This window comes from Anas platyrhynchos, chromosome 2 (assembly GCF_047663525.1).
Source record: "Anas platyrhynchos isolate ZD024472 breed Pekin duck chromosome 2, IASCAAS_PekinDuck_T2T, whole genome shotgun sequence".
Lineage (NCBI taxonomy): Eukaryota > Metazoa > Chordata > Aves > Anseriformes > Anatidae > Anas > Anas platyrhynchos.
The window spans coordinates 77,579,008-77,603,752 of NC_092588.1; the positions used below are offsets into that span (position 1 = coordinate 77,579,008).

Here is a 24,745-nt window from a genome sequence, read left to right on the forward strand (position 1 = left end):
GGATAGCAAGTATCTAAGATATCTCTGTGTGGTTTAATGAGCAAAAACTTACATTATTGATTTTTCCTTTTTCAGGACTTCCTCAAATATTCTAAAAAAGCTAACCTTGATACAACAGAACTAGAGGTATTTGAGACATTTTCTCTCAGTCATTTAAATGCTTTTAACTCTGAACTTATACTTTTTTTTGGCAAGTTATTTTCCTTTTCTTATCTTCTTGAGGTTGTGCCTATGATAAGTGCTTACTTTTCACATTACTTTCTGTTCTAAATCAACCATAGCAAATGAAACTAAATTTCATCCTGCTAACTTGGTTTTGGAAAAATAAGCTTTGACTTTTTATTTATCTTGAACAGAGAGCTGTAGAGGTCATGTGTATAGTACCAAAACGGTGTAATGACATGATGAATGTTGGCCGCCTGCAAGGATTTGATGTAAGTTGACTGTGATTTTTCAGTGGATTTTGCTTAGAGCTTCTGTCAGATGCTCTAGAAATTAACCATTAATATTGTGGAGGGAGTTGATGGGGATAAGGAGAGGTGGGGTGCTCCTTCACCATATGGTTAGCTAGTGCAAAAAGTAGTGAATGCAGAATTATATCTTAGCCCTGCCAAGGACTTCGTCTTGGAAAGCTTACCTCCTAAGTCAGTCACACTAGAGAAATCTGTCTACAAAATCTGGGAAGTGCTTGTGTTATTACGGTTCACGTATTGACTAATGATTTTGAAATACTAAAGTCATCAGTTGTTAGCAGATGAGCAGACCTCAGCAATGTAGACAAAGGAGGAGTTTGCTTTGGTCAGTAAAATACCTGAAGAAGCTGTAGCCCTTCTTGTTTTGGTAAGGCTAGAAGAAAGTTGGCTGTTGAAGCAGTATGCATCAGCCAGGTCATAGTCATGTGTTCTACTTGCAAAGCCATTTGAAAAAAAAAAAAAAAAGCCCTTTCTGCTCTGCAGGTATGAACTTGAATTCTTCCCCTTTTCAGTACTCTGGAAGACACTGGAAGTATATATGAGTTACTGTGTGAGAAGTGGCAAGGAAGGAATATCTTAAGAATAGAGAGATGAAAGCCTTTGAGTTTTACCAGTGTTACTAATAAGCCTCCAACTGCAGTATGAATTTAAAGGGGGGCAGGGGCTGTTTTTTGAGAGAGGTCACAAGAGTATCTTGTGTATTGTAGGATCAATTAATATATAATGGTCAGTGACACTGAGAAATTGGAAAATGTACAAAGCTATTTTAGCATGAGCGTCTGCTAAAAAAAAAGATTTATTGGGTTAAAATGAAAGGTTGCACTAACTATGTTTCCACTTGCTTCTGTTTATAGGGTAAAATTGTAGCCCAGGGTAAGCTCCTGCTCCAGGACACATTCTTGGTTACAGACCAGGACACAGGTCTTCTGCCACGCTGCAAGGAGAGACGGGTCTTCCTGTTTGAGCAGATTGTCATTTTCAGTGAGCCGCTAGATAAAAAGAAAGGTTTCTCCATGCCCGGATTCTTGTTTAAAAACAGTATCAAGGTAACTGTTGTGTGTGAATCTTAGCAGAGTTTGTGCAAGGGACACAAAGGTAACGGTTCCTAATACAGTGTGGAGTCACTAATGGCATCTAGAAGGGGAATCTGGAAGCACAGCAAGGTGTCAGTCATTTCCTCAAATGACCTATTGGATTTATGCTCACTCTGATGGTAAATGGAAGTATTTGGATTCCAGCTGTCTGATGCTTCCTGCGTGAAGCATGCAAAAGCAGGTGTTGCTGGACAAAACGTTGCGTGTACACCACATAGCAAAGTAATTGCAAATAAGGAAAAGTCTTTAAGTATGCCTTCTGATGAGTTTCAGCTGCAGTCAGTCCCAATGTGTAGTCAGTCCCCATTTGTCACCTTCTTGGATGTATCAGCTTTTCTGCAAGCAAATCCCCCACTTCAAACCTTTCCAGAAACAAAAGCTGTTGCTGGTATTGCTCATCAGCCCTTCTCATGAAGCTTTTTGTGTGGACCCTGCTTCCTCTGATTTGCCTTGCCGCTCCGTGTACCAGCTGCACATCCTGTTCTGCCCTGGGCAGGCAGCCTGTTCCACGGTGTTGCTGTCTCTGCGGGAGAAGACTTCAGTGGGGCCATCAGTAGAGCTCCAGAATGGGCTCAGCATTTTAAATAACACAAGGGGAGAGCAAGGGCTGATGGAGAACATTAAGCCATAGTGTCTGTGTAGAGATAATAAGAGTGCAGTGCATCAGTCGGATGCACTCTCTGGAGCAAAGGCTGCTGTAGAATAAGACTGTTGTTGATACTTTGCTTTAGCCAAAAATGACATATATTAATCCTTGGTGTGCCAAAAATGACATATGTTAATCCTTAGTTTACTGTAATCCTTCATTTAATGGTATTGAGCAAAAAGATGGTCACCTTAATTACATTTGAAGATTTGACTCTGAGTTATCAAATAAGCAATTTCTCAAAAAATGCATGAAGGAAATTCTCTTCTTCTTTTTTTGTGAAGGTGAGTTGCCTTTCCCTGGAGGAAAATGTGGACAGCGATCCATGTAAATTTGCACTAACATCAAGAACGGGCGATGTCACGGAGACCTTTGTTTTGCATTCTGCCAGCCCAGCAGTCCGACAGCTATGGATCCATGAAATTAACCAAATTTTGGAAAACCAGCGCAACTTTTTAAATGGTAAATGATTTGCTCTCTTTGAAAGTTCATAATTGAGTGACTTCTCTCTCATCTGTTGTTTCTTGGCTTTGAAATTGTTTGCAAGTTTCCTTTTTCCTGAGCTAATGCAGAACAGTTGGGGGTTATGTGCCACATTTTAGCTTCAGAACAGATGCTAGCATTTGTCATAAGAGTGGTAGTCTGAATTTACATGGTGTTCCCTCGGTGAAATTTTCCAAATGTTTTGTAGGAGTGAATTACGACTGGCACCATCCGTTGATGTGGAGAGTTTGTGTACCCCATTTAAGCAAATGCAAGCTTTTAAAGACTAAATGCAAGTGGAATTTTAAGCATCCGTTCAAAATGTATTTTGCTTGTGTTATTCTGGTGGCCATTGTTGTCGCACCTTGCCGTGGCAGCAGCATTCAGATTCTGCAGGAGAACAGTAGAAGGTGGTAGTGTCTGCTGTGACACCAGAAGTTTCTTGCTATATTTCTGTATCCATCAGTTGTTTCCCTGATGCAGGTTTTTTGAAGAGATGTATAGAGAAAAATGAGCTGATGATTGGAATCACACTTGTTTTTTTCCCTCTTGGTTGCTGACTGACAGTGTCATCTAGAGGAAAACAAGGAAAACATTTTTCCCTGGATTTACCTCTTTTGTCTTTAATGAAGATTAAATATAGCAGGTCATGAAGGTGTAATATAGAACAGTGACTTGATGTCTGCAGTATGACTGTCATTGCTAAGGGAATTCATCATATTTGAGCCGTGCTCCCCTTTTGCTACTAAGTGTGTCTGTTTTAAGCTGTTCTTGTTCCCTTTCCTGCTCTCCTTTCCCTGACCACCTGCTCTCCTTTCCCCATTGCAGCCTTGACGTCCCCAATCGAGTACCAGAGGAACCACAGCAGCGGTGGAGGCGGCAGCGGAAGCAGCAGCAGTAACAGCAGCGGCCCCAGCAGCTCTAGTGGAATCCCCAGCTCCAGCCGTAGCCGGCCATCCCGGATCCCCCAGCCTGTCAGACACCATTCCCCAGTCCTGGTCTCCTCTGCAGCCTCGGCCCAAGCAGAGGCAGACAAGATGTCAGGTATGTCCATTCACAATCTCTCCCTGCCACACTACAACACCTCCTTAGAAACTGGCCTGAGCCAGCCAGACAGGCACCCTCCCAGTGCAGAACCGGACGGTCCTCAGAGAGAAGCTGAGCAGATTCCCAAGATGAAAGTTATTGAGAGTCCCAGGAAGACAGCGGGAAACATTTCTGGCTCAGCTGACGGAGCCCAGAAAGACTCACGTGGAAGCTCAGAGGAAAGTCGCTCAAGAAACAGCATAGGATCACTGACGCTGGGGAAGCCAAGGCCAGGAGCCATCTCACCAATGAACTCTCCTCTCTCCACGACTTTCCCTTCTCCTTTTGGCAAAGAAACCTTTCCACCCAGCAGCCCCCTGCAGAAGGGCTCCTTTTGGAGCTCCATCCCAGCATCCCCTGCCAGCCGCCCTGGCTCCTTCACTTTCCCTGGGGACAATGACTCCCTCCAGCGGCAGGTTCACCGCCACTCTTCACACAGCAAGGACACAGACCGCATGAGCACATGCTCCTCGACCAGCGAGCAGTCAGTTCACTCCACCCAGAGTAATGGGGTAAGAGCGGAGCACCTCTGTCCTGCGAGCTCTTCTAAAACCTTCCCATGCTCCCTTTCTGTGCGTTACCATCACTCTCCGTACTAACTTCTGGCTCTCCGGCGCTGTACTGCTCTGAAATAATCAACTGTTCCAGTGTCTTCTGCACATTAAAAAACAAAATTATCTACCTCTTGTGTATGTATACATAAAAACATAGACAGTGATATGTATACAGACACACAAACACTGCTAACATTAGATGCAATTTCTGCCTCTGCTGAAAATATAGATCACTAGGCTGATACTTACTAACTTGCTGTCCTTGCTTCTTCGTCTCTAATTTGAAGGCACATAATTAACATGCTGAAGCGTGGCAACCAGAGCACCTTGGGGTATGCATTGCAGCCAGCATTTAAATCTGACTTTGAGATTTTGGCAGATTGCCTTGGGGCTTTTTTCCCTGTCACGCCAAATCCGCCAGCACTGTCCTGTTGAGTTTTAACTTCGTTGAGATGTCTACGGTACAGTCCCTGGGCTGCTTGATTTTTATTTTGTATTTATTTCCACCCCCCACCTCCTCCTTTCAGCCTTAGGTGATGTGCAGCATTCTCTTTTTTATTTCTTTGCCTGGTCAAGGAAGCTTCCTGCAGTCCACTCAAAATAGGCAAACAAAACCTAGCTAAAATAATCAACTGTTCTACTACAATCAAAACAAATAGTGGCTCCACTTTTCTCTTCTGCTTTATAAGAAGAACTGTTTTAGGGCATCTGGAGATTCAACCTTTTAGTATGTACTTGGTGTGTTTGTGCGGAAAGCTGGGCTATCAACAGAATCCACATTCTCTGTAATAACATCTACCAGGAAATGCAACACAGCAATCACAGGGGCATGTGCAAATATAAGCAAAAATGTCAAGGCACTTGCCATGGATGTGGTAGGCAGGCTCTGGTGCCTTTTTGATTTCTAATAAAGGTGCGTTTGATTTTCTTCTCACTAAGTGTTGTGTTCACAAATGTTTGTTTTTCTACTCTCTCACAAATCGTATGCAGTACCAATTTTGCAAATCAACCTAACTTGCTGTACTTTTTAAAATGCATGCATTTCTTTATAGAACTGCTAAATATAACTAAACAGAGAGCTTTCTTGACTTCTTAGTTCTTATACTTTTATAGTAGCTTCAGAAGAACAAATTATGCTTTGCATGTATCATATTTTTATCCTGATCTTTCAACTTTTCATTTGGTTTAGCTCTGTCTTGTGTGTATCTTCAGTCTAGCAAAATGTGATGATAATATAATAGCTGGGGTAATCGGACTTCCTCACAATTACTGCACAGCATGTGAATCAAGACTTGCATAGTATTAATTGATGTAATTACATTAAAAAAAGAGGGAGATAAAGAATGGCACTAAGTTTTCAAAACATTTGAATTTTGATACTGTCAGCAAAGATACCTTTGCTTGTTTTTATCTTACTGTAAAACAGTGTCTGAATGTGCCTTCTGCTGCTTTACAACTACATTGCGCTTGATAATTAAGCTTCATAATGCTTACTTTGTAAACCATATTTTAGCAGGATTTCACACTGCATTCAACAAGCTGGAGAAGATGGGTTGGCAAGGCATATTTTAACCATTTGCTTGTGTATATTTACATGTACGCATGGTTAAGTTTTCTTCACCAGCTTACTTATGCATGGAAAGGTTACTCCTAAGAAAAAAAATGAGTAGTTCTTGCTAGCTTTGCAGGAATATGGGAGCAGTTTCTTAGATTTTGATTGTATATCCTCTGTAATCCAGTAATTGCAGACAGTGATGACCAGCAACACTTGCAGTAGGAAAATAAAATTTCCTGTGCAAGAATAATTACTTCTTTGCAAGGCAGAGGAAGGGCTGTCTTTCTGTGGTGAGAATAAATTCTGATATAAACATGTTCACAAGATAGAAAGTTACTTTGTACTTACCAGACAATTATTTAGTAGATTTATCTGTCCTTGCGACAGTAAGAAATATTCAGACTTTAAAGTGGTCCTTCAAGGCTTAACTATTAAAAAGAGATGTATGCAAGCCAGTCCTGCATACAAATTCTACTGCATGCTAAGAAACAGTATATTCAGAGGTAGAGTATGGGGCAAGGTTTGGGTATAGGTTGGTTTTACTACTTCAGCCTTCCCCTCCTCTTCCCCGTAGGTCTAACAGAAGGAATTAGTAAAAGCAACTTTCTCTGAATGGAGTTTTTTTTCATCTAGCTAGAAGAATGTATGAATTTGTAATCTTAGTTTAAACAGTGACTGAAAATAAGACTTCTGAATTTTTTAAGGTTCTACTATTCCCAGTTTGCCAGAAGTATGGAAGGGTCTTGTTAATACAAAAGAACATGTAGACAGTCCTGTAAGCCAGACAAACTGTTCTTACCACTGGAAGTATAGCACCTGTAATTAAATATAAATATCCTTTGGTAGAGGTACAGTCCAGGGGAGATGTTGCTCTCAGGTAATATTTGCTTCATCATCCAAATAGAGAAAACAGGAAAGGGATTGGAAACCCAAGCACTGATGTGCTGAACATTGTAGGAATGAGTAATCAAAGCTCCCTTCTGAACACCCTTGTTTCTCAGTGCACCAGTCAGCCAGCACGCCCACGAGGAAGCTCAGGCACCAAGAGATGGAGTGACTTGTTCGTGGCCATTAGCAGATAGGATGAAATTGTGGGCTTGGGGGCTCCCAGTGCACCATGCTGTAACTGACCCCTACTGTGTCTCCTCAACACTGAGGAGACAAATATTTTAGAGTTTTGAGAAAAAAAGGTGATACTACTTTAATCCTGTGTGCCAAGCTTCCTACGTGCTGCGTGCACATACATGATGCTACCACATGGCTGTGCTATATGAGCCATAGTAGCGTTCAGCTACAGCTGGGTGCTGCTTTCCTTCTTCAGCTCAGTTACTGCTAGGCAATAGTGAGTACTCGCTGATAGCAAGCTGAAAGAGATTGAAGAAAGAACACAGAATCAGAAGGCAGATGCATACACATACATACCTCATCGACTTCGTTTTTAACTTGTTTCAAGAAGGAAATCACTTCTTTCAGGGGATAGGTTGCATAGTCTGATAATAGATTTCACACCTCTATTTATTAAACCTAATATGAGAAATGTATGTATTTGGGCAAAAAGAGTCTTACTTTAGTAAGTTACCATGGATTCGTGGTGTCTGAGATCTGACAAATGGTGCTAGGAAAGACTATTATGCATGTTTCGTTGTTAGTTTCCAGTGTTTATGAGGTCAAGTCTTGGTTTGTTATACATCCATAAGACTTAATGAAAAATTGTCACATGTGATGTAATGTGGCTTTGTCACCTGATAAAGATGTCAGGTTTAGTGTCAGAGCTGGAAAGGAGGACTAGTTGAGATCCTGTGAAAAATGGAAGAAGTAAAATTAGGTGATCTTTACTAAAAATAAAAGCAATAAATTTCTGCGCCTGCTATACATAATGGTGTTCAAAAATCAAACTAATTTACACAAGATAAATCAATACAAGCAGCTCTATAAGAGAAATCTGATTTATTTTCTTTGACTACAGCTTAATCTATGTGTATTACGCAGGTCATGGTTGAAATGTAGCAGGCCAAGAGCAGCCTTTCTCCTTTATAAACTTTAAACTTGATTCTCTTTTTTTTTTTTTTTGCCTCCTCTTTGTGCTTCTGGTTGACACTTGCAGAGTGAAAGTAGCAGCAGTAGCAATATCTCCACCATGCTGGTGACACACGATTACACGGCAGTGAAGGAGGATGAGATAAATGTCTACCAAGGAGAGGTCGTGCAGATTCTAGCCAGCAACCAACAGAACATGTTTTTGGTGTTCAGAGCCGCCACTGATCAGTGCCCCGCAGCCGAGGGCTGGATTCCCGGCTATGTCTTGGGGCATACCAGTGCAGTCATCATTGACAACCCTGATGGAACCATCAAGTGAGTGCCTGGGTGTGGGTAGAAGGGGGAGGAGGGAGAAAACCTACCAGTTCAGACAATTTGAAACTTATAAACTGAAAGTTGAAGTTATCTTTGAGATATAAATGAACATCAAACAGAATGAGTACATGTGAGGTTTCTTAGAAAAAATATTAAAAAAAATAAAAAGTGGTAAGAAAGAACTTAAATGCATGTATTCTTTATCGAAAGCTGTAGTAGTACAATCTTCTGGGAAAAGAAGATTAATAATACTTCCCTTAAGAGAAGCAACTGTTCCTAGCTTATTCAATAGGATGAGTTGCCAGGTTAGACATCTTTGTTTACGAAAACCATTATAATGCTTGCTCCAAGCGAAATGAGATTTCAGAGTTCCTAGATTTCCACCTTTCCACCAGCCACAAGCCTACTTAAAATGGCTGGTGGTGCTAAAAAGATCTCTCTCAACTCTGCTATAGTGGATCTAATATCACAACCACATTCTTAGCAGTTTTATGTAAAGCTTTTATAGGCTGTATTTGAGATGGATTTTGTGCTGTTTGTTGTTCAGTTTGTTTGACAATTTGTATTTTCGTATGGAGAGTTTATGATTGCAGCAAAGATTTCAAGAAATACTGAACTACAGACTAATCTGAATAGCTTGCTTACATTTTTAGCCAAAAATAGCATCTCTTATGGAATACTTAATGTATTTCATTTCAGTATGCTTTAATACAATGAAATAACATTCTGGGATACTTTTCCAATGTCATCTCAAGCTAGAGATTATAACACATAATTGAGAGTTTGAAAAGAAAATTTATAAAAGCTTACTGTTCCACATTCAGGAAGTCAACATCTTGGCACACAGCACTCCGTTTAAGGAAGAAATCTGAGAAAAAAGATAAAGACGGCAAAAGGGAAGGCAAGCTAGAAAATGGTTACCGCAAATCCCGAGAAGGACTTGCCAACAAGGTTTCTGTAAAGGTAAATGTGACAAAGAAGTAGTAGTTTTCAAAAGGAGTTGTGTTGGAATTTCTTTAAAAGTTTCTTCTAGTTCTAGCTCTGATAGAATTTCACATGAAGGAATTGGAAACAACAGTGGTTCTAATGGTCAGTGTTTATCAAATCTCAAAACAAGATGATAGGATTTTTGAACCCACAGGCATGATATTGCATATAGATACTGCAGAAAAAGTAGAGTGGTACAGAAAATCTGATATTTAAATGTTTATTGGACTTTTGTGGGTACAACTAATTTCTGCCCATCACTGTGCTTTATTTTCTAAAATTCTTTTATTTATTATACATTTATAAGGACACTAACTCTTTGATTTCTCCTTTCCAGCTTCTCAACCCCAATTACATTTATGATGGTAAGTTGTTTTCATCTTTAAAAGTCACAGTACATGTAATTTGATTAAAGCTTGATTTATTTTCTTTGAACTTACTTGACATGAATTACATCAGGAATTAGTGTTTTCTGTAAAATACATGTAGCCTCATTTGGGACAGGAGAGGCAGTTAGTGAAATGTCATCTCTCTTTTTTCTTTTTAAGATTAAAGGAAGATGTTCTTGTTTACATGTCCAAAACAATGTAAAACACAAGGATCATATGATATGTTGCTCAGAAGTATTTGTACTAGTGCATGTGCACTGAGACTGTATGGAAGTTGGGCACTGCTTAATTTGCAAAATAAGAAGGTCAAGAGTTGGAGACCTCTGCTGCTTCATTTTTCACCTTGCATCTTAGGGAATGTGCAGGGTCTTTCCAGTACAGAGGTTGATCAGGAGAAAAACAGTGGCACTCTGGAGTAAGAGCCAAATTTCTTGAGTTTCACCTGTAAGCAAAAAGGGAAACCACTACACTGTAGAGAAGGTGTTTTATGTTCGCTTCTGCAAACACAGCTGAATATAAAGATATCCTAGCTGAGCACATCCTTAAATATTTTTTACTTCTGGGTTTATTCAGCTGACTTGACCCAGAAGGTTTGGTTCACTGTGGTAAATTTCAGGGTTATCCGTAGCATTTCAGTAGTGTCATGTCCAAGTTCATGCAGAGAAAAAGTACTAGCTCTACAGAGCCCCAGCAAGTGCCCTAAATGTGGACATGCTCCAAGGGCAGAGGGATAGATAAACCCTGGAAACTGTAAGTACAACATACTTTGTCTAATAGAAGAGAGAGTGAAATAGAAAAGCAAATTGATGAATTTCAATTGACCTAATGCTATTAAAATTCTTCTTCCAGTTCCCCCAGAATTTATAATACCATTGAGTGAGGTTACATGTGAGACAGGAGAGACCATCGTGCTTAGGTGTAAAGTCTGTGGTCGCCCCAAGGCTTCAGTTACTTGGAAGGGTCCTGATCATAACACACTGAGCAATGACGGTCATCACAGCATTTCGTACAGGTACAGTGATTTATGTAGTATATCTCTTTGTCTTAAAAGGGAAAATTATTCTAAATTACCTCGGCAGCTTACTTGTTTTGATATGTTTGGGGTATTGTCCTTAATTATATCCTCTTTTTCCTCCTAGCATTGGGCATCCAAAAAAAACAAACTTTAGCTCATGATGATAGTCTGATTCCACACAGAAAGATTCCAATGATAGCAATTCAGTTCTCAGCCTGCCGCTGTCACATAAATTTCCAGGTGCCAGTGGCAAGAAGATTCAAAGCTGATCTTGATGGATAAAACCCCAGTGTCAGAAGGCTACTTTAATCTTACAGGGCTCATTAATATTTAGCTAACCCTTGTACTTGTGTTAAAGTTGGCTTATGAGTTTTCTATCCCTGGGTTGTAGTTCGTTCCCCCTCAGCTGTGCCAGCATAGCAGTTTCTGTTGGACAGCGCTGTTAACAGGATCACTGAGGTGATTTGTGATAAAAAGCAGACTTCTCTTCACCTGGAGGAAGGTGGTACACTTCAAATTTGAATCCTGAATCACTTTTTCCTGGATCCAGGAAAAGCAAAACTCCAGCGAAGGAACAGGAACTGCTGAAGCTGGTTCCTTGGTGCAGGATAGCTTTCAGCTTTGAGATGTAAAGATGGGATTGTCCTCAGACAGGAATACTTCACTGTTGGAATTTTCCGGAAGTGTTGTTCAACTTTATCTGGGGTACCCTCATGTCATATTCAGTTGATTTTAAAAACAAGAAAATTCAGCTGATATTTCTCATTAGCTACCACAGAAGAGACACCGTGGTTCTCTCACACTGACCCAGTGCTTGAACTAGAGCAGCGTGCTGTGGCATTCCAGTGCTGTGACATGCCGCATCGCCAGTCCTTTCTTTTCATTAGTAGCATACATCGTTTTAGAGGCAAATGACTGCTTTTGGAATGATCATGACAGTACTTTGCAAAGAAGAGCTTCTGGTTCATATTAACGTTGCAGTGCTACTGTCTTCAGTGTCAAAGCATGGAAACAAATATCTTTGTCACAGCTTTGCTGTGATAGAACTGAGCAGACTTAACTGGTAATTCAAAGAGCTGAATAATAACAGATGTTACTGCATTTTGGAATGTGAAACTACCTGTTAGTAAAGTTTTTTTAATTTATTTTTTATTCATTTACTGAAAGTGTTATTTAGTCACTTCAGTGTGAAGACGTCTTGTTTACAAATTACGTTCTCACTTCAGAATGAAGTTTTTTTTGTGAAACCTTTCCTCCTTTATAGTTATATTAGAAGCTGTATGATACAGCCCAATGCATATGCAAACCTGTTAGTATGTTATATTGTTCTTTATGTCCTACTGGAGCTGCTTTTTCCTTTTCACTTGGTATAATTTTTGTTGTGGAGAGACAGGGACATTGTGGCAGCTGTGCTGTTGTATCCAGGACCATTGTGAGACAAGAGTTAAGAGCTAGATTCACTAGAATTATCTCACAGTGATCTGTTACTGTTGCAGAATCCAGTTAATCATGCTGGTTGTGGCTGACAGATTTTTGGAGATACTAGTAATGAAATGTTCTTTGAGCTGAGGGAGGAGAGTCATCTTCCTGTGTTCCTAAAATTTACATTGCTTTCCCATGAAATTAAATAGCAGAATAAAGAGAGAGGCAAACAGCTTTTGTTTTAGTCACTCAAATGACTTGGAGTAACTGGGGTGGATCCAAAGGCAAACAATAAGAATGATGGAAAATCTTGAAAATATGCCATGTTGTGAAAGAATAGCACAATGTTTTGAGCCTAGAGGTGAAAAGCATAGGCAAGATATGCCAAGTGTTCACATTTCTAAGAGACTTATGCAAATAGAATTATTTACTGTTCCTGTCAGTGGTAGATGGTATAGAAAGTACTAAAAATGGTATATGGTAGATGGTATAAAAAGTACTAGAATTGCACGGAGGAAGATAAAAGCAGACATCTGAAGACAAACCATCAAATAAAAAGGGCAGTTGAGCAATGAGAAAACTTATGGAAGAGTTTGTAGAATCTTTCTCCTGTCTGATATAGATTATTGCTGCCTCTTCTGGAGCTGAGGGAAAACTTCAAAAAGACTTCCTGAGTTTCCTCATACCCTCATACTCCCAGATTCTGAGGTCTCTGAAGTCACAGTATGGTGTACCGTGTACTGAAGGTGGAGCCCACTCCTACAAGGAATTAATGCTCTGAAAGTACGAACATTAAACCAGCTCCTATATGGTTCCAGGGAGTCAGGGATGGAAACTAACCTCTCAGAAAGAGTAATGATGGATGGTTGTCTTGATACTGCCTCTAATTAATTTCTAAGAAATAGAGGGAGTAGGGAAAGGAACCTAGGATGCACTGAGACAGTGTCAGTGAGGATGCTTTTTTTTATTAAAAAAACTCTATTGTCTGCAGGATGTTCCATGATAATTTGTACACACAAAATGTTTGGATTCTGCTAGACCCTTCTGAAATGGCAGGAACAGGGTTGAAGTTGTCAGTAGAGTACAGGGGCAGGACAACAAGAAATCTTAACATTGTCACTCTCACTTTGTCTAATTTTCATAGTTTAAGGTCTGTAAACTGAATACAATGTTCATGGATGCCATTGTGTTTCCCAGTGACTTAGGAGAGGCTTCACTGAAAATCATTGGCGTCACTGCAGAAGACGATGGTATCTATACGTGTATAGCTGCAAACGATATGGGTTCGGTTTCATCTTCCGCCAGTCTACGAGTTTTAGGTAGGCCTGTCTTGTTGCTCTTTTCTTTATGATTACATTCAAAGCACCAGTTACCCAATTCAATAACTACAACCATTTAGTTCTAAGGAGGCTCTGACTGCATTAAATGTTGCCTTTACTATCCTTCTCTTTTTCTTTCTTCTTCTGTAGGTCCTGGAAGTGATGGAATCATGGTAATCTGGAAAGACAACTTTGATTCCCTCTACAGTGAAGTGGCTGAGCTTGGCAGGTGCGTTCTGTATGCTGATGTCAAAATATGAACTTCTGATTCAAGAAATTGAATTGTCTTTCTAAAATACTTAAATGATCCTAGAAGGACATAATTACATTGAGCTAAATAAAAATGAGGAAGCCAAAATCTTACTTGCACTAGATGGCACTGCATAAATAGAACATAGTTAGGCTGAATTAGTGTCATAGATTCATGGATGAGTGTTCAATTATTTTGGAAAGCTACAGTCCTTTTTTTTTTTTTTTTTTCATTTTTTTAGTATGCCTTACTAAAGCTGCTTCTACAGTGAAGCACTCCAAAACTTTACTTAGGGTATGAAAATTAAAGCCAAAAAAGATCTGAAAATGAGCAAAATATGAAATAGCTCATGCAGAATATACATTTGTCTCACTTATTGGATGGACCTTTGAAAGCTGGATATCACCCTGACTTCTTTGCAAGTGTGTTAAAACAGATCTGCAGCTAATTATTTATACTGACATATTTTGAAGATGCATGGACTTTTAAATCTTGTTTATGGCCAGGACTATTCTGCAAGGATACTTTATTAGAGATCTCAAATTAGTATCTCCCAATTTGATCTTATATCTTTGAAGGTATAAGCATTTCCTTACTGCAAGTTTCGGTTAATCCTTTCCTTTCAATATTGTATTCCAGGGGCAGATTTTCTGTCGTTAAGAAGTGTGATCAGAAGGGAACCAAGCGAGCAGTAGCCACTAAGTTTGTGAATAAGAAGTTGATGAAGCGAGACCAGGTTACCCATGAACTTGGAGTCATGCAGAATCTCCAGCATCCCCAGCTCATTGGCCTTCTCGATACCTTTGAGACCTCCACCAACTACATACTAGTATTAGAAATGTGCGTAAAATGCAGTCTCTACAGCTGACTTTCCAGGGTGTTTATAGTGGTTTATGAATAAGAAACATTAAGATTTCAGGGAAGCTTGACAACACCTAAGCAAAATACTGTGGTTCTCTAATACTGTAACTAAAATGTCAGGTTTAATAATAAATTTGGGAGGAAACAAGCTGGCATATTAAACTGACATGTAGGTTATCTTAGTCTGGAATTCCAGAAATGATTTTATGTCAAGCAATTGCAGAAGTGAATTCGGAATGTTGTGATCTGGTAGTTTGATGTCAGCTCTTCCCTTCATATCCTAGTCTTCACTCTTCTAGATTTTGAAGGCTCTAGCAATTCCCATAGCCTAATGGCAGGACACATCTGATCTTTCAGTCTAGATAACATGCTGTATTTCTTCCTTTTTTTCCTTGCCTTTACCCTCTGCTCCCAGTCCAAAGTTAGTTCACCTTACTTTAGGTGCAGGTGAGCTGTAAATGACAAAATATTGCGATTGGCAGGCAGAAAAGTGTATGATAGAGCAACTCAAGCCAGACAAGAGAAACAGTGATGGTTACTTCATGAAATTGTGGTTGTTAGGGGACGCTTGCTATGAAGGTTTTTTTTTAATATAACTTTCAAAATTGATTGTATGGTGTGGGCTTTTTTTTTTTCTTTTAGTTCTTGTATACAATATTAAAATATAAACGTTTTAAGACTTGCGTTAAAGTGTAACCTTCCAACAGGGCTGACCAAGGTCGCCTTCTAGACTACGTCGTGCGATGGGGAAACCTCACTGAGGGGAAGATCAGACTCTACCTGGGAGAGATTCTGGAAGCTGTGCAGTATCTTCACAACTGCAGAATAGCACATTTGGACCTAAAGGTAAGGAGTGAATGGAATTTCCAGCAGCGTGCGCCTTTCCAGGCATAAAAACTTCCTTCTAGGAAACTGGTAGCTGTATGAAGGGGGGGGGGGGCAGGGAGGAACACTATCCCCAGATGCTTTAAATCACTCATAGCCATCAAAGCAGAAGCTTTGAATTCCCTGCACTTTCCTCTTAAAGCTTGCTGGCCATTTCCTTTGTGCTAGAAATAATTGCTGTCAAGCACGATTTCTTTGTTTTGGTTTTTAATATATATTTATTTTATTTTTCCCAGTGAAACTTGCAGCAGAAGTTCAAATGCAAGGTTTTTGTTCTCTCTGTGTCATAAAGCAAATAGAGTAATTGTTTATCCACCCTCTATTTATAATTGCTGTACCGTAAGATTAAGTTCCCAAACACAGTTTTCTGTGAAATTTTGCAGAGCTGTTTTTGCAAACGCTTGCAGTCTTATCTGGCAGAGCTATATTTCCTGCAAAAGTTAAAATACCAGCAGCTAAAGCACATTAATGGTACACTTCAGTTGGCAAGAGAGTGCCTGCCAGTCAGTCTGGAGAAAGGACTGGTAGGACTGCCTAGGAGCTTTGCAGAGCTGCCTACAGCAGTGATCCTCATCATTCGTAGCTGTTTGTTACTTTCTTGAGCTGACAGCGCAGGCTAGGAAACAGTAATATTGGAACACCAAATGTGTGTTGGATTGACTTGAAAAAATACTTCTTTTTTTTTCTTTTGCTTTTATGTCTTCTAGCCTGAAAATATTTTGGTGGACCAGAGTTCCTCTAAGCCAACAATAAAACTGGCTGACTTTGGAGACGCGGTCCAGCTCAATACCACGTATTATATCCACCAGTTACTTGGAAACCCAGAGTTTGCAGCTCCTGAAATTATTCTCGGAAATCCTGTTTCCCTCACTTCAGATGTTTGGAGCATTGGAGTGCTCACATATGTCCTTCTTAGTGGCGTCTCTCCTTTCCTGGATGAAAGTGTAGAGGAAACTTGCCTGAATATTTGCCGCTTAGACTTTAGTTTCCCAGATGACTACTTCAAAGGAGTTAGCCAGAAGGCCAAAGATTTTGTATGCTTCCTGCTTCAGGATGATCCAGCTAAGCGTCCCTCGGCTGCACTGGCCCTCCAGGAGCAATGGCTGCAGCTGGGGAATAGCAAAAGTGCTGACAGCATTGACATATCCAGACTGACTTCGTTCATTGAGCGGCGAAAACACCAGAATGATGTTCGACCCATCCGTAGCATTAAAAACTTCTTACAGAGCAGGCTCTTGCCAAGAGTTTGACCTTGCTTGAAGTTCTCTCTCATTCTCTTTCACCTGCCAATCAATCAGACTGGAGATAGACTCCTCCTGCCAATCAATCAGACTGGAGATAGACTCCTCCTGCCAATCAGCTGTTGACTTGAATTTTGAGGAAAGCAAACCCCGAGCCAACCAGCTGCTAGCGAATGTTCGTGTGCAAACGCATTCCAAGGGGACCACGCGAGGTGGCGCGTGGGACTTGCAATGCAGACTTCACTGGGGTGGAGGACGATAGCACTGTACTCTGCAAAAAAGCAGTCACGAGTGATACAGTAACAGTATTTTATTCAGGTTTCTGCAAAAAAAAATAGTTTTTTTAATAAACAAGAGTTGAATTTTGCAAGTGAACTTAACTACCGTTTTCAAGATTTATTCAAGGAAGAAATGCCTATGTTCAAAGCACTGGTGTTAAACAAAAATGAAATCACGCCTGGAGAAGACTCACCCAAATGGCTGCCCATTGATAAGGCTTCCATTTATAACATCTGGTTTTCACTTGGTCCTAGAGCTTTCCAGTTGCCTCGCCTGTATGTATCTCACGTAGCAGTGCACTGAGATCAGACTCTGCTTTTAAGTGCATCCAACCTCAAAGTTTTTGCATACAAATAGAATGAATCGTTTTGCTCTGATAAAATGTAGGCCTTACTTGTATATAGACTGTTACCTGCCTTCGGTCTGTAATTTTTTTCCCTCCTTATCCTTTTTTCCCCCCCTCCTTCCTAAATGGTGGTATACCACTGTGCGGGTCTTCAGTTTGGGTCAGTGTTTGCTGTCCCGTTTGAAAAGGACGTCCGGTTGGTGCCCAGCTTGCCAACCCGGCTGTCAAGCAGTATACAGCAGGATGAAATACTGTAAATGCACTCATTTGGGATTTTGTTTTATTTCATATCATGTGCAATGTTGTGGCTTTAACATTTTATGCAACTATTTATGAGGACCTCTGTTGTAACTGTAATAAATATATAGAAAAAGCACATACTTAGTACGGCGAGCTTTATGGTTTTGTTTGTGTGTTTGGGGTTTTTGGGTGGGCAGGGGAGGGTGTTGTACCACACTGTCATTATTAGTTTAAGATGAGGGTTAGCGTAGAATTTAGTCAAGACTAGTCAGTTTTAAGGATTGTATAAAAGAGAGAGAGAGAGAGAGAGAGATTCGTATCCCAAATCTCCAACCGGTTAAGAAATAGGGTGACACTTTTTAAAATTTATTATTATATTCAAAATGCCAAAGTATGACTTTCCCAAAATCAGTCTCAACACTTGCTACTTTTTAAGAATTTTCAAAGCTGTTTACTTCTTTCTGTGAAATGAACAAATGACTTTTGTGCTCTTTGGTGAAGAATTACATTCAAAAAAAGTAGTGGTCAGATGATGAGAGTCTGACACGTAATGTAATTGTCTTAGTAACTGTTTTTAAGGTTGAAGTAATATTAACGTGAGCTATTTAAGAAGACAGAGATGGTTTTCTGTGCATCACTGAGTTCATATGGGTGTGCTGTCATCTATGTTTGTGTGAAATGCCATGTTTAAAGAAACCAAGCCGACATCCCACAGTAGTTAGATACATGGGTCTTAAGCCATAACCTAGCTTGGGTTAGTTTTGAGCTTTGCGGCTTCCACTGTATTCTATTTATTCTTTTTTTTTTTTTTTTTTTTTTGTAAAGTTGTACAGAAACTTTTTAAAAGAAAACAACTGACTTCAGAACTGGATGTGTATTCGTACCAACCTCATATCATTATGTTTGTGTATTATTTTCCTTTATTGTTTTAGTTAAATTTTTTGCTTTATTTTGCATGTATATTTCTTTGTACAGTGACGTTACATGTTTACACAGTATGACGTGATGTAAATACTTTATTTTGCCATCAGTTATTTTGAAAAAAATTAAACATATTTGACATATTTGTCTGATCTCTTGCTTTAAGGAGTTTGAAAGTAGGTTTGGTTATATTTTAATTTGGCTCTGTATTGGGGAAAAAAAAAAGTACGTTGTTTTATTGCCATAGAATTCATTTTAATTTGCAATGATGTATCTTTATTTCATGCCTTACAAAATAATATTTGCCTTTGCTCTAAGTGTTGAGTGCTTTGTAGCGTCCTGATTGCTTTCATATAAAACATGCATAATGCTCTAACTGTGGAAATTCATTACAGTCTTTATTAGCCAGTAAATTCTGATCAGCAGAGTTTTCTTCCAGATGTTCCCAATTAAAGACCAAAGGATTACAATTTGGTTTAATATTAAGCCAGGGAACAAATTTCCCACATCTTCATAATGAAGCTGGAAGGCCTCAAAGGAAAAGTTTATTTCATCCATAAAGATTTGGGTTCTCTGTTCACATCCCACAAGGGATGAAGCAGAAAGGTTTTTCATTTCGGGTATTTAGCACTCTCCATTTTCTGTTAACACATTTGCAACTTGAAGTCCAAGGTCAAGAAACAATGCAGATTGTTTTTGCTTGTCACTGCATGGTATACATGACTTATTTACACTTTTTTTTTCTGCTGTTGTGTGTCAGTGATGAAACTGCTCCTTTATACCTCACAATTTACTATTGAGACAGAAAACTGAGAGAGGCAACTTACATTGAGACAGAGTATTTAGGGAAGATGTACTGCCAAGCGTGAGCTGCTGGAAGCTTTTTCCATGGCAAGGAAATAGATGGCAGCATGATCTGTAGGAGGGTTTGTATCCTTGAGTTCTCTAAAATGCTTCTTTCTTGACTGAAAATACACTTAGCAGGGGAGAAGTCACGCAGGTGGCATACCCAAGAGAAGTAACGTGCTTGTAGGTGTTTCCAGCAGCAGGGAAGTGTCCCCCTCAGGGCTGTGGAACTTGTAATCATTTGTGAACCAGAGCTCACCATTTCTGGCACCAATTTGAGAGCCCAGTTACTTGAGGGAAGCTAACATCTTGCAGCAAAGTGGGGCTTTGCACTAGCCTTAACTGGAAAGCCGTGATGCCTCTGGTAAGCAGGGAAGCTGGCTAGGAAGTGTTTCCGTGGTGGGGGACGCGGTTGGTGCTGCCTTACCCATCACCTCCCTGCCTGTGCTCATGGGGAGAGCCTGGCTTTTGTTGCAGGTGAGTACAGATGTCACTTAGTACAAGCTGCCCTCGTTCTCAGGTGGGACTATTCACCTTATAACGAGTAGAAGAGAGGTAAGTGGCGGTCTGTTTCTCCAGATCCGACAGCCTGTTCAGGCCAGGGCACAACAGATCCTCCAGAATGGCACAGCAAAGGCATTCGGCTTCCTGCAAAGATTTCAGTACCTGTGCAAACCTGACTGGCGGTGTTAGGTGCCTGAAAATACAATGGGATGTTCTTTCCATGTAATGTACTTCATGATATTGTCAGAAACATTAAAACCCTGCTGCCGAGGCAGTCCGGATAGGACTCCGTGTAAAAGATGGGCTGAGGAGCAAGAAATGAATGTAAGCAAGGACACAAACAAGGGCTGACGCAGGCTTAAGCCCCAGGATTCCCAAAATCTTCAGACAAATAACAGAGTGTACTTGATCAGTGGGTGTAGGTAGTGAAGTGTATGAGGAGCTGTTCTTCAGGGAAGTGTTGGACAGCCCCTCTTTGCTACAAACAGCTGTGTATTTGTGTTTTAGGCATTAATGCAAGGAGTGAGGTCATCTCTCATCCAGTCCAGAAGATGAGCAAAGCTTTATATACCTTTCCCATTTGTGTGTGGACTTAGTGTGTGCAGGCATGATTAATTTCTCTGCTATAGGGTTTCATTTGCACGTGGAGGTGGGTAAAAACAAACAAAAGCTGTTTCTGTATTTGTTTAAACCACCTCTACACACTGTGGTGTTTTTGTCCTCAAAATAGGAACCCTTCTCATCTTCCCTGGGTCGCTTCCTTACACAAAAAAGCTTCAGCGAAATGAGCAGTAGGGGGAAAGCTGGAGTTGCTGAGAGCAGCCTATTCTTCTCTTCGAGTAACGTGAGGAGAGCCAGCACCCAGCCTGCTCATAATAAACTCTCATCAGCCAATTTATGCCTTCCAATAAAAGAAGCCATTATGAACTTACTAGTATTAGAGAAAAGCACCGATTTTCTAGCTTTCCCCCCAGGTTATAGCTCAAAGTGATGAAACACGGTAGAGATGTCTGAAGTTTAAAATAATAATAATGATAATTAAAAAAAAAAAAAAAAAAGAGTTCTTTGAGTTATCTTCAGGAAAGATTTCATATTTTTATTATCTTTATTATCATTTTATTCCCCGAACCAAGCAGAGTTATTACCACTGGCTTAGGGTGAGATTGTTCTGAGGGAACTCAGCGCTGAGGTCTGTTACATTAAACACAGAAACTGGCTGCTGTTGGCCTTCATTTTACCCTTCAGATGATCAGCCTAGCTCCCCTGACTTTTTCAAGAATTTATTTCACAGTAGTCTATCCTGGCAAGAGACTTTTCTTGCCAGCTCCTGGAGCCATTGGACCCAGTTCCTCTCATTCTGTGGGAGGAAATTGTCCAAGCCTACCTTGGACTCCATTGCACTGAAACTCCAAGTACTGAGGAAGAGCTGGCAGCAGCCTGAAGTTTGCCCTGTTGTGCCTTGAGGAATCGCTTCTGGTCAAGTAGTTCTGTTTTCTCTCAGGATAATTTTTAGGTACAAAAAATCTTGTCATAATTCCTGTTAAACTTTTGATTCCTTAATAAGCTGTAAGCCTTGTGGTTGTGCTATGGATGAGGCAATCGTCTGAGCTCCTAACAGCTTCACCTTTCAGCAATGTTTTTTTTTCTTCCGATAGCATGAGAGAGATTCAGGTCTGAGAACTGGATCCAGGTAATCTCTCATTTTGGTAAGAGGGCCTGGAGCTGTGTGTTGTTCTTGCCAGGAGTCAATAAATTAATTTATCTTTTTTTTTTTTTTTTCGTTTCCCTCTAACACTTCTATGTTTGAGTTGCTTCAAAACTCACACACAACTTCAGCTTTGGTTTTTACTCTGCAGAAAATCCAGCCATTCATGTCCATCCCCATACGTGGTGGTTGCTACAGCCAAATGATGTGAGGATGTGGCCCTGGGGAAGTTGTCTTACTGGCTCCCTGGCTGTTTCATGGCCTGCAGCAAGATTGTCAAGTTAGATCTGCTCTCTTTGCTGAGACCATTCTCCAATTCAAACAATAGCAATTAAAAATGTCTTTGGATTTGCAATGTCATTTTAGCACATAATCACTATGCTGTTACTTAGCTTCCATGCAAGAAAATGCACGTATGTTGACAAAGTGTGTACGTTTCTTCAGGGTGTACTGACTGCATACACAATCCCTAGTTTTGTTTGTTGTTTTTTTTTTTTTCTGAATTCAGGGCTTGCAAACTAACAAAATGACATCTGCCCTTCCTTGCTTTCCCCCTCAATAGAAATACAGCAGTGGTGAAGAGGGGCATAGGGGACTGTTTATATGACCAAAGAAAGGAAGCCTGGTTTCCTAGGGTTTTGCCTCTGAGTTTAATTATGTGATAATTAACGAGAAAGACATTAAAGCTTTTCCAACATCTGAGACACTCATAAGGTAACCCATAATACTCCTAATATGCTGAGTGAGTCGCTGGTGTCAAAGAGGAGTTTGGTTTACCTGTTCCTTCTGCCATAGAGCACTGGTACAGCCTCCGTCCTCCACATGGCCACCTAAGTGCATTACCTTGTTCCGCCTAGTGCCATGGAAAAGCTGGGGTGCTACACCCAGTCAAGACAGCCAACAATTTCAAAAAGTACTTAGGGGGGCCAGGACAGGTGGAGGCTGAGGAGAAATAAAATGAGAGTGAGAGAAAGAGAAGTGGAAGACAGCAGGCAGACACACAAAGGAATTGACTGCAATGTCTTGCTATGGTGCCAAGTTTCAAAGCCTCCTTAGGAGTAGGAGTGGCCAACTCGGGGCTTTCTTTAATTTCGAGCCCGATCCCTGCCAGCACGTTGCAGTCTGACCACTGGAAGAGCAGGCCACCTACAGAAACCACGGCTTGCCTGCCTGCACACCTCCTGCTTCTTCACATGGAACTTCACAGCAGATGTTCTCTAATTCATTTTCTCTCTTTTCCTCTGAGTTGATGTATCACTGCTTCCTGCCCCTGTGTGCTCGCTGTCTGATACTGGGCTGCAGCTGGCGTTTCGGTGTGCTGCCATCAGCAGCTCAGCTGTGGGAAAGCCATCGCAGCCAACTTCTGACATCTCTGGAACAGGACTGGAGGGCTGCTGAGGAGGATGGCACCACCTGAAGAAAGACTGGCTTGGAAACATGTTCAAATAAAATAGTAATCAAAACCTTGAGTCAAAAAAAAAGTATTTGCAGCAGCTCTGAGAAGCTAGTGGTTCTAGTGGTGGCAAGATACAGCACACAGAATAGGTGGCATCCTTTCAAAATAACTCACTGTACAAGTTAAAAGTGTTCCCCAGAAGTCTTCGCCTCTTGTCTTGGAAGCTAATATCCCAGAGAGACTGCAGAGATAAAGTTCAGGGAGGGGAAAATATCTTTATTTGGTATTTAATAAAGATATTATGAGTCTATTTGAGTAAGAATGCTCTGGGATAGTTGGTACATAGCTGGCTATGACTCCTGCTCAGCCTCCAGAGGATTTATGGATGGGTAGGGATGGCATTTGCCTGTGAAAGAGAACATCTGTTTCTGTTTGCATGATGTGACTTTTCCGGTTGTGGTGTGGCAGGGTAAGTAGTGCAAGTACTTGATTAAAGTTGAATCTTCCTCTTGAGTTTGTAAAGTTTGGTTTGACAAATAATCAAGAAACATATTTTTCTCTGTTAATCAACTTCAAGAGTTGAGAGGGGTAACCTTTCACAAGGCCAGGACACCATCTCTCAGTTTAAAAAAAAATAAGGAGGAAATGGTAATGCTTTTTTTCCATCAGTTCAGATGTGAACTGTTTCTGTACTGAAGTGCTTCACGGAAATTCTTTATCAGCTTTGTAAATCTATTCCTAGATAACCTACTTTTTCTAGTAATCTTGTTTTTATAGCTTTTCTATCACACATCAGACCCTGTGTTAGGAAACAACCATTGTGATAAATCTATTGAGATGTGAAGTGACTTAAAAAATATGTATATATATAGTATTACAATCACATGTGCGTGCTGTGGAATCCACTGCCATGGAAGCTTCATGTTCTAAAGTGGTTTTTGGTTTTTTTTTAGAGCTATTATTCCTACATAATGCAGGGTTTTATTTTCCATGGCTCACTTTGCTCGATGTCAAATATTGACTTTTTGCCCACGTTAGGTGGTGAAGTATCAATTTCTATGATGTTATTTGAGCTTTTCCCTCTGATATATTTTATAGGTGCAAGAGAAAAGCTTTACAATTGTATGCAGGGGTATTAGATGAGGGATATACCCTGGGTAAATGCTGGTGGTCATCTGCAGTATAAAAGTGGGTTGTCTCAACCATAAGCAGCTCTTGTATTCCTCTGTCATACTGCAGTGTTGTCATGGAACACCTGCCATTTCGCCTTATTGCAGATACTTCTTGTAGTCACTGAGGCTTTTAAAAAATAAAAATAAAAATAAAAATAATAAAAAAAAAGTCTTTCAAGTCCAGCCACTGGACTTGAAAATTATGTTATTTTACTGTGAAGAAGCTCTGCTGGATCCAATCCCCCAAGATGTCTGTTTATATTTCTCCCCTTATAAGTTCTTCCTTTCTATACATAGGGGACCATAAGGGGACATCCCCATGTCCAAAGTACCCTGTCCTAGACACAAAGTGCTCAGGTGCTGAAAGCAGTTATGTTGGGAGGAAAATACGTGTGGTCCATATGATCCAGCATTTAAACAGGAAATCACTGTATACAAATTCATGTGAACTCCTGATTTTTCCCTAAAGATTTTTTCAAGCACATTGCATGTCCTAGCCTCCTTTTGAGGCAAATGAGCAGGCATTAGATCTTACATCTGTCAGAGCAATGCGCATATCTCAGCTTCCTGTTCCTAACCAGATAGCTGGCTTCACATCCTGGAGCTCCTGTATCAAAAGTCAAAACCCTTCCAGACGTTCTGGACAGTGGTGTTTGGCTTAGCAAGGCTATCGCCGCAGTTAGGTGGTGGAGGTGGGAAGGCAGCAGAGGTCTCCGTGTTGCAG

At 40.4% G+C, this 24,745-nt stretch overlaps 1 protein-coding gene across 2 annotated transcripts in view; it reads left to right on the forward strand.

The window, feature by feature from the left end:
- TRIO (trio Rho guanine nucleotide exchange factor) overlaps positions 1-18,541 on the forward strand; it is a 242,083-nt gene extending 223,542 nt beyond the window's left edge. Inside the window, exons 44-57 of one of the 2 annotated variants that reach the window (XM_038175340.2) lie at positions 76-126; positions 357-434; positions 1,328-1,519; positions 2,498-2,675; positions 3,525-4,294; positions 7,996-8,243; positions 9,068-9,206; positions 9,568-9,595; positions 10,469-10,631; positions 13,254-13,375; positions 13,526-13,604; positions 14,265-14,465; positions 15,194-15,332; positions 16,079-18,541. In XM_038175340.2, the coding sequence (XP_038031268.1) occupies positions 76-126; positions 357-434; positions 1,328-1,519; positions 2,498-2,675; positions 3,525-4,294; positions 7,996-8,243; positions 9,068-9,206; positions 9,568-9,595; positions 10,469-10,631; positions 13,254-13,375; positions 13,526-13,604; positions 14,265-14,465; positions 15,194-15,332; positions 16,079-16,621 (2,931 nt within the window). In that variant the 3' untranslated portion in view covers positions 16,622-18,541. Of the gene's footprint in view, positions 1-75; positions 127-356; positions 435-1,327; positions 1,520-2,497; positions 2,676-3,524; positions 4,295-7,995; positions 8,244-9,067; positions 9,207-9,567; positions 9,596-10,468; positions 10,632-13,253; positions 13,376-13,525; positions 13,605-14,264; positions 14,466-15,193; positions 15,333-16,078 lie in introns of those variants that run through there. The other variant, XM_038175341.2, reaches the window with a different exon arrangement.
- The last annotated feature ends 6,204 nt before the right edge of the window (positions 18,542-24,745 follow it).